At 37.9% G+C, this 10,512-nt stretch overlaps 1 protein-coding gene across 1 annotated transcript; it reads left to right on the forward strand.

Moving 5' to 3' along the window:
• The first annotated feature begins 1,831 nt into the window (after nucleotides 1-1,831).
• LOC109111254 (arginine and glutamate-rich protein 1-A) lies at nucleotides 1,832-8,122 on the forward strand. Its single transcript, XM_042763747.1, has 4 exons — nucleotides 1,832-2,349; nucleotides 3,894-4,119; nucleotides 6,241-6,324; nucleotides 6,922-8,122. The coding sequence occupies exons 1-4, from the start codon at nucleotides 2,066-2,068 to the stop codon at nucleotides 7,084-7,086; spliced, it is 759 nt and encodes a 252-aa protein (XP_042619681.1). The 5' UTR covers nucleotides 1,832-2,065; the 3' UTR covers nucleotides 7,087-8,122.
• Nucleotides 8,123-10,512: the final 2,390 nt, after the last annotated feature.

Consider the following 10,512-nt stretch of genomic DNA (forward strand, 5'->3'; position numbering starts at 1 on the left):
GGTTTTTTTTTACTCTTTTAATCACATATGTATTTTTATTATAGAAATACATTACAGAAAATGCAGATCAATGATGTGTAAGATGGCAATAAAATATAATAAATATATAGTATAAGAATAAAAGAAACATTACCTTGTTATAATAGTGTTTTATAAGTAATATATATTGATAACTATTATATGACAATAAAATAAATATAATAACATATTAAAATAATACACTATTACCATATTACTTAGAGGGGTCATATGATGAGATTTCAATTTTTCCTTTCTCTTTGGAGTGTTTCGAGCTCTTGGTGCCTAAAAGATCTGTAAAGTTGCAAAGACTAAAGTCTCAAATCCAAAGAGATATTCTTTATAAAAGTTAAGAGTCAACCAATCCTACCTAAAACAGCTCGTTCTAACATGCCCCCACATGTCTAAGTCACGATGTGGGAAGATTTGCATAATGCAGCCCAAAAGTTCATGCAAAGAAAGAAGGTGTAACTTTTATCCTCACTGTTGCCGCTGAGGCCATGTTGTGGAGACACTGTGTGTTTCGTTGTGAAAGTGAAACTACTTTGCTTGACCTTCCAAAAGAGGACACAACTAGAAATCAGTGATTCACTATACCGGAACAGTTCAACCCAAATATTCAGATGTGTGCAGTGCATTTTGCAGAGGATGAGGACTGTTTCATGTGAGAGTAGCCTACAATGCCGGTGTCTGTTTCTATAAAGTGGGGCAGTCTGGAGCTTCTGACTCACAGTCTTTAAGTATGTTTTCATATTTGCCACTGATGATTCAAACGTGAGTTTTGAACTGTGTAGAGTAGCGCTTGTTGTTTGTCGTTTCTGAGATCACAAATGAAGACATGGTTTTATGTTTACACAGCATGTGATACGCTATGCAATGTGTAAAAAGACAGTATAAGTCATTATAATTAGTAATTATGTCCCCACTGGATGCAACAAATGCCTCGTTTATAATGGGTTTTATTGTTTTTGTCTTATATATATATATTTGATAACCATATTGTAATCATATGTAATATTGTGTGCAATCATGCCCACTGGAGTCTCGTCGATAGGTCACACATGTGCTGATAGCGCTGAAGTAAACTAACCCTGAAACAGAACCTGCTCTGAAGCAGGGTTAAGAATAAGTTGCTATGGCTACTTACATACCCCGACACCGTGTCTACACTGGACACGAGCGGCGGGACAAAATGCTATAGAACTCAGTATAATCAGTGATGCTGCACGAGAAATCCCCGACAGATATACGGATCCCCAATTTCGATCTTTGGTATCTACTTTGAAGGCATCTTGACTAAAACTGCTTCATATTTAAGGAAGCATATGCAAAACATTGAACCGCAAGTGATGAGACCCAGTTAACAGAATACGTAAGTCTGTTGCACATATACCTATTACACAATGTGATGAGATATGAAAAAAGCACTTACTAATTTAAAATAAAAAAATTAAACATCAGTATATACTGCCCAGTTTTCAATAAATAAGAGCAATATTCCACTCAATGGCTTAAAGAAATAATGATCATACTATTTCTGTTGCATACAGTATGTGGACAGCATGTGAACAGTGACCATTTTTTTCTGCATGACCGTCTATGACCTTTGGATTTGCCAAACTGCTTACCCTGTATAATGCGTTGTACAGAACTAAAATACTGTGAGGTATGCAGTTGTTTGGAATGGCTGCTGCTTTGCAGTTATCGACAGCGTTTTGTGTGAAGATACCTCAGAGCAGCTTTCAGTGAGCTTTAGTGCCTTCACGCATCAAGTGTCCTCGTGTAGCACACTCGGCTTCAGCCCGAAAATATCCGAAAAGAAACGAGCCCGTTGCATTCTGGGAAAAGGAAGACTGGAGGCTGTCGCCATATTGTTTGATTCCGCAGATTCACTGGAGCAGAAAGCAACAAACACTCTGATTAAACAGGCAAATATTGAACAATTATACAGGTAACCGTCTTATAATATTAGACGAGGTCGTTGCAGACCGTGCTGCATTCACAAGACCCTCTTTAGCGGTGTCAGTCGGGTTTATTCCTGCAAAATATGGGTCGCTCTCGGAGCCGCAGCTCGTCCCGATCCAAACACTCTAAACACAGCCGCAAACGGAGCCGCTCCAGATCCAAATCCAGCAAGAAAAGGAGCAGGTCAAAGGAACTGAAGAGGAGCAGAAGGTCCCGCTCGAGGTCAGGCAGCAGGAGGGACAGAGGTGGCTCACCCCCCGACCGAACCGACATCTTCGGCCGGACACTGAGCAAGAGAAACGCCGACGAGAAACAGAAGAGAGAAGAGGAGGAGAGGAGAGCAGAGATAGAGAGACAAAGGAAGATGTAAGCTATCTTTATGTCATAATATATTTATGGAGAGGCCGCCTTGTCTCGATGAAATGTCACTTAGTCTGGACAACATCACTTCTGTTACATAACGTTACTTCAAGATAAACTCTTTGTTGTTTAATATTGATAAGAACCTAATATACTGAGCTAGTGTGCAAAAAGTGACATGTTTCATGTAACCAATCTGTATTCAGTGAACTTTTATCACTCTGGACTCTCAGGCTGTCACACATCAGGTCATCTCAACACTGAGATCTGCTGGCTATGTTAGATGATACGTCTTTGTATCTATCACAGATTGTTGACATCTCTCTTTTGTGATTGGGGACCACCGGTATAATGTTAAGAGGTTTGGGGAAGAGAAGGAAAGGGGGTTTCTAGTGAAAGAACAGGAAGAGAAGAGCTGCAGCCCCAGGCTTGAGCTTCACCCCGAGTACATTGTAACCGCATTCAGGGTGTTTTAAAACTCAAAGAGAGGCCCTGGATCAAGTTTCGTGACACTGAAATCAAATCAAGTGATGGCTGCTGTTGTTAGATTTTTGTTTTGTCTCTGGGCAATGTTATGGTCACTTGTTTCAGTATTGTGTCTGTGCTTTTGTGTTCCTTCTTAAGGCCAGGTGTGACAGCTTGCTCTACTCTAATGGTTTAGTCATGCTTAAAGTGTAAATAATGTTGAAATATGCTTTTGTAATCATGTGGGTTTATGATGTCACAGCGTGCCATGCACAACTGGTTTTGTTTTAGAATTGTGCCTATCAGTATCATCTGCCTCTCCTTCAAGGTTCAGCAAAGCATTTTTGTGCGATACAGAATGAAACATTTGGCTTTCTGTGACAACTGATTTTGCAAAATTAAGCACATTTTGCGAATCAGATTCCACAGAAATCCATGTTTTGTTTGTTTTCATGTTAGCTTTTTAAACACGTTAGCAAAGGTTATCAAACTGGCTAACATAAATGAGCCTCTGGTTAAATTGCATTGATTTGATAGCAAGTGCTGGTTTTTATGACTATCTTGGAGTTTCCTTTTATGATTATAACAATAATTTATGGCTATAATTGCTAATTTTCTTTGTAAAAAAAAAAACAAAACACATTTGTTAAAAATGTTCATTTTAAATGTGTGAAAAATCATTTCATATATTGAAATGAAACTAAATATGTTTTCCAAAGCATTAACAAATAGCTAAATACAAAATTGAAATCCCACAGTAACCTTTTCTGACAAACATAATTAACAAATACACAAAAATAGTATTCTATTTAAATATTAATTTATATATATATATTTAAAATATATAATAGTATATATATATATCTTTAAATTTTTAAATATATATATATTTAAAAAGTATCTCATTTTATTTATTATTATTTTAAATTCAGAAAAAATAAAGTTCTAAAAAAAATAATAATAATTAGCTTTAAATTTTTAAATGGGGGGCCAGTAAAAATGTTGTCAAGACAGGGAACTACTGGTCTGATTGTGCAAACACATTAATTCAATGTTTGATCCTTTGTTTCTTGTGTCCTCCGCAGCCGTCAGCTGGAGATCGAGGAGCGTCTGATTGAGGAGGAAACGGCGAGGCGCGTTGAGGAGCTCGTGGCACGGCGTGTAGAGGAGGAGCTTGAGAAGCGGCGTGACGAGATCGAACATGAGGTCTTGCGGCGGGTGGAGGAGGCCAAGCGCATCATGGAGGCACAGCTTTTGCAGGAGCTAGAGAGGCAGAGGCAGGCCGAACTGAACGCACAGAAAGCCAGAGAGGTAACGCTCGGTCGTTCGGAACACAGCGGAGCTCAGCCACAAACAGTACACGCGCAGCTGTGGCACAACTTAACAATCGTTTCCCCCCCAGATATAGCAGTGGATGCAGGGTAGCTCAATGAATTGGGTGGAAAATAAAATGAATAACAAAATGCAACTTTTTCAAGGTGTGATATGCTTGGAGCACTTCAGTTGAGCTGCTGTCTAGGGAACGCTAATATTTAAGGACATTAGATGATGGAATCCTCATTTACTCTGTTGACAGACAAGCTCTGCACTTTTTCTGTAATACATCAATGATATTGAATCGCACACACCTCTAGCGCACTCTTGGGGGTTTCAAGTGAACGTTTTGCCACGGCTGTGATGGACCAATATTATGTTTCCCATCTTTTCTCTCCCCTTTTATTTTCCATCCCTACCCTGATCTCTTTACTCATATCTTTTATCATTTTACTGTCACCAGTGTATGCAACTGTTTGTCTTCAATAAAACGCTTTTCTTAAAAAGGTCACTCGGCATTCAAACCATGCCTGTTTTTGTTCTTGAGCTTTCAGTATGAACATCCACAATTATACACTTTGATAGGTCAAGACGTAATGCTGTTTTGGATGTTACAAACACATAAGACCTTTTGTAGATTGCACTTTAACTAGTTAATTTGCTAAATCCATATTTTGTACTTCCACCCATACCATAAAGGAGGATTACTGTGCTCTAATTGTAAAGACACAATGAGTTATGAACGAGAAACTAATTCCATTCCTCAAGCACACACAAAATCCAGCGGCTCAGCACTAATAGGGTTAGATATGTGCCCTCCTTCTGTACATTTTAGATTTGTGCCCATCATCTGTAGCCTTGGTACTGAACCATTAAATGAATCTGTATTGTTGTAGATTTAGTATTTGCACATATGATTTTGTCTTTATTTGCACCATCGATCACAAAACACTCTACCCTTCCCTTTATTGCTCATCCATTTCTGTCTTATGTGTTTTATATTGATTAATTGCTGATTTTTTTCTTAGATTTCTAAAAAAAAAAAAAAATCCTTTGACTCTTCTGTTTTGGCGTCATTAAAATGCAGTGATTTAAATGTACTTTTGTGTCCTCACAATTTGCTTTCCCTCAGGAGTGCTGCCGTATGGGTTCACACACACACACAGACACACACTACAACATCCACACTCAACGCTACTGTACCACTGAGCTTAGACGGCAACACATCACTGTTTTTGTTTTCAAACAAACACATCTAATGAATGATCCCACCTTTGTGTTTTTGCAGTCTTTAACATCGTTTAACGTTAATAGCCTGACGTCCCCACACGGTAATGTTGTATGATTAACATAATTCATTTTCCTGGACTGTGCTATATACTGCATGTGGTGTTGCTTTGTAAGAGCACTAGCTCGTGCTAGCAGCTCAGAAATTTTTAAAGGGGAGGTGCTGCGCTGTCCAGGACGGGACACACGGGACCAGGCAGTAAATACTCACCTCTTTAATCAGCAGTTGTGTAGGTACAGTACACAGTCAAAGGAGAAAGGCGTAGGTATACACGCATTGGTGAGCCACTACTATTCACTCTCTCCTTTGTTTAAGTTAATCTTTCTTTGTCTCTCTCATTTTCTTTTGAAGCTTTTTGCTTATGGATGCTGATAAATTAATATATAAATATATATATATACAATAATAATAGAGAGAGAGAGAACAAGCTGATTGATTTGTTTTTTTCCTTTTTCATCTGCAAACGAATGAGATTCTTCGTTAGTTGTCGATGTGTTGTCTTTACATACCTGTTCTGTATGGATGTTAATGAATGCGTAAATGGATTTTTGGATGTGTATTTACATAAAACATGGTGGGGATTAAAGGTGTGACTGAATACATCCATGGGTGGGTTTTTTTTGCTCATTGTTGCATACATAGAGGTTAGCTTCAGACATTTGATGCTGCAGATCGGAATGTGAAATGTGGCGAGTGAGTGAGAGACTGTGTGAGTGTCACTGGCTGGTACCTGTTTGTGCGAGTGTAGACGTGTTTGACTGTGCAACTGGGGGGCTTATTTCAGTGGATTTGTCTCCATACCCTAACATGTCACTGTGTCACTCCTTTAGGAGGAAGAAAAATCCAAACGAGAGGAGCTGGAGAGAATTTTGGAAGAAAACAACCGAAAGATTGCTGATGCTCAGGCTAAGCTGGTACTTATTTCTGGTTTATTTTGTCAACAAAACAAGAAACAAAAGCCAAACATAACATATGAATGTACAAAAAACAAATGAGAAATATATGTACACAAAACAAAAATTAAATATAATAGTTAATGAGTATTCTTCTACATCATGCTCTCTCAGTGGGGGGTGTTTAGGTTTGTCTGCATGAAAAGTGTCTTTTTGTTATGCATGACAGTGTCCCCATAATTATAGAAGACCAGAAATGAGGATCATTATAAGATTTGAACTCTACTATTATTGTGGTAACACATTAGATGGTTTTCACTGTGTGAAGTCATTGAATGCTCAAGTGTTTTTTTTCCCACTTGCGTAGTGCTAGTAGAACATGCCCTCTCTGAAATGTTTAGTCTGAACTTTTAAAATGGATGCTTGGCAATGCCCCCATTTTATGTATATGGTAGTACTGAATACAGTAAACACAGTTTTTTTTCATTAGTACATACCATTCTGTTAATTAAGGTACATTTAAAATGTATTAGTGTATCAACACATCTAAAGTGTACCTGTTTGCCTTGGCTGATTGAAAAAGTCCCTTTTGCTCATGTGTTTGTTTGTTTGTTTCAGGCTGAGGATCAGCTTCGTATTGTAGAAGAACAAAGGAAGATCCACGAGGAACGCATGAAGCTAGAGCAGGAGAGGCAGAAACAACAGAAGGAGGAACAGAGGATGATATTGGGGAAGGGCAAGTCCCGACCTCGCCTCTCCTTCACTCTCAAAGCTACAGAGTGATTTCTCTCCTCCTCTCCTCTCCTCTCCTCTCCTCTCCTCTCCTGTCCCCTCCTCTCCTCTCCTCTCTGCTCCGCTCCTCTCCGCTTTTCTTCTTTTCCTCTCCACTCCTCTCCTCTCTGGTTGTGTGCTTCATGTTGAAGTGAATCGAAGTCTCAAAGAGAGGTCTGCCCTGTGCACTCTACTCACATAAATTACTCTTCGTAAACCCAGGAAAACATCACGCTTCAAAACCGGACTTGCAGGCACCACCACAGACTTGCAGATCACCTGCCATCTGCTTTTTTCAGTGTGTTGTATTGATATTTGACACTGTTATGCTGGATGCACCTTCAGAAACACGGGCCTTTTTTTCCCTTTTTAATGGCAAGCTAAGAAGAATTTATAAGTGTAAATATTTGTTTTTATGAGTGTGCATGGCTGGTTGGTCAATATATATCAGTGGTTTGGGAGCTCTGTTGGTACAAGCTTAGTTTAACTGCTGTTCTTGCGTTAAAAGCATAGGGGGAAGTACAGAAAAATGTTTTGAAAAATGTAAATTGACAAAGTTTGTTATGTGCTTATTAGTGAGTGTATGTGCAGGAGTGTGTGAGAGCATTTCGTATTTTATAGATCCCAGACTAAACACCTCAAAACGTGCTGCTTAACCCATTGTTCCCATAATCACCTGATATGAGCTGCATTTATAGCATTGTAACCTAGATAACATTTGCCCTTTTTGATACACCTTACTTAAATCGCTCTTTTTTGAAACGTAGAACATATGTGTGACCAGAACTTAATTAGCATTCACAATACAAACATTTTGGTGAAAAAAAAAAGGTTACAATGTTACAAAGTCTTGTAATGTGTCTAGTGTTCTGTTGGTACCTTAAGGAAATCGGGAATCACAGGTAAGACTAGTTAGGGTGTGTATGTGCGCGAGTTTGTGTGGGTGTATGAGTGTATGCTAGAGAGTGTTCTTGTCTTGTGGGAAATTGCCCCTTTCCTTGTGAACTGGGACATTTAGTGTAATGACCAATAAATCCCATCAACACAACATTGCCTGAATCATGTGTCTTGAGCTCTCTGCAAACCACAAAGGAGTATGTTTTGAGCCTCAGTGTTCTCTTCTGGGAATTTGTAACTGCTCTCTTGCTTAATTCGACCCATTATTTTAATTCTGCATATATTTTGCAACACACCAGCCATTTGTTGTTTTATATGATAATTACAGTAAAATCTAAACTTAAAAAAAAGGTAAGATTGTAATTTAAAGATTCTAACAAAAGTATAATGAATTAATATTTGAACTGTCTTACAATACATCTGAAATGTAGAATCAGTGTTAGACGAAGCATAATCCCAAGAAACTGCCCTCATTAAAAGGTTACTGAGGTCATTCCGTGGAAAAGGGTGTCTTTGTGTTTCTAAAAAAAACATGCGTAAACTATTACAATTAATTCCTTTTAATTAAGATGAAAAACCACCATTCTTTCAGGTTGTGAACTCTTCAAGCACAAGTATTTTTTAAACAATTTTATCATACTTTATAGTTAATAATAGACAATATTTAACTATGTTACCATGATTTTGAACAGAAAGCAATTTATTGAAAATGTTTATAGAAATATCCCTTTATTTTTCTAATGAACACGTAGTCTTGTGATATTTTTTGAAGTTAGTTATATTCCAACAAATAATTAAATAGTTTACATTTAGTTTAATGGCACAATATTTTTTAAAAGGCTAATACTTTTTTGATCTAGTAGAATTTTTAAATCTTAAAGAATTTACTTTTAAAATCTCATTTTCCAACCCATTTCGGGGAATGGCCCCGTAATTTATTTAATTCTATGTTCTGAATTTAACACTTCTTCTTATGATTTAAAGACCTATAACCTAATCTGCCTTTCAGTTTTGTTTTTGATTCGTCTGATAGATTCAGCTCGAGGTTACTTCTGGCCGCTGCCTCGGGTTCTCAGGTGGCCTGTGTGAGAAGCTAATGGAAATGTTGGCAAACTCTTGTGACACAGACGTGTGATTTTTGACGAGCCCGCATGATGCAGTCTTGTGTGTATTAGTCACTGCTGCCAGCTTTAACAGTGCCGCACTGATGAGCGACTGGTGTAACGCCGAAACTGGGTTTATATGCTCGACCCCTGCGCGCGTTCAATTCCACAGTTCTTTTAGTGATTTGAAGACAGAGTGAGAGACAATCATAACTTATAACGACTATTATGATCTGTTGAGAAGCGATGCGTAGAGTTTGGCGGGGAATGCCCATACTTAGCTGTTGTTTGTGCGTGTAGGGAGGCCAGCAGGAGTGTTTTCTCGTAAGTGCAGCCTACCTGCTGTGTTTAATCACGCTCCGAGGGACCCGCGGACAGTGAGGTTATTCACGTGCAACTGAATAAACATCGTTCTGACCCTCTGATTTCAAAGACCTGAGAAGTTGCTCAGAGTTTATCTTAAATGGGTGAAGCATTGTTTGTTTTTCATTCACGGAGCGTCATGAGACTTTGGGAACATTTAAATGATTTAGGCTGAGATGTGTTAACTGATATAGGCCCTTTTTATATCTAAAGAGATCTAAATATCTTTAAAAATGTAAATGTCAATCAGAAAAAAAAAGAAAAAGAAAAGAAAAAAACTCAATTCGTTATAAATAACATAAATAATCTAGAGGGAACGGTTTAATATGTTTCCATTGAATGTAGGGTATTTATTCCCTTGCACTTGGATTAAGGTTATTAATTTAATTAGATTGTTAAAATTAACTAACTGTGATTGTTCTAATAGAAATGTTCTGATGGAAAAGTCAAGAAAGAATATATGCTATAAAGCGCACGTTTACTTCTTTACCCAGGCACTCTGATATCTTAACATCTCATCTGCGTTGGTTATTTTTAAGATAGTTCAGGAACTCGCCGTTTCCTTGTTTTCCCCGTTAGGATGACTTCTTCTTGAATTGTGTTAGCTCGTCCTATTGTTTGCTTTTGTTTGGTAGTGTGGAAGCATCCTCAGAAATAGACTACCCTTGCATAAAGTAAATAATTTATTACTTTGTAGCTCTTTGTAAGTAGCCTAGTGCTTGAAAAACAATTATAAGATTGCCTCTTTAATATTGCACTCGCAATTTAGAGCTTATATTGACAAAATATGAGTTTATGTAGCACAATAACAAATGTGTAATCTACCCTATTAAATAGACAAATAGACGTCATAATCAGGTAATTGGCCTTTGATGTAACACGTTAATAAACCGCTCCATTAATGCACAGCAATCATTCAGTCTGTGTATTCAGCATGTGTGGTGTGTTCATTTTCGCTATGATGTGGAATCTGTGCGTTTGATGGTCTCTTAAACCAGCAGGGCAACATACAGCGATAACAGTAAATAGGCCTATACGCTGATTCAATTAGTCTTCACACGAAAGAGTGAATGCT

Source organism: Cyprinus carpio, chromosome A9 (assembly GCF_018340385.1).
Source record: "Cyprinus carpio isolate SPL01 chromosome A9, ASM1834038v1, whole genome shotgun sequence".
Lineage (NCBI taxonomy): Eukaryota > Metazoa > Chordata > Actinopteri > Cypriniformes > Cyprinidae > Cyprinus > Cyprinus carpio.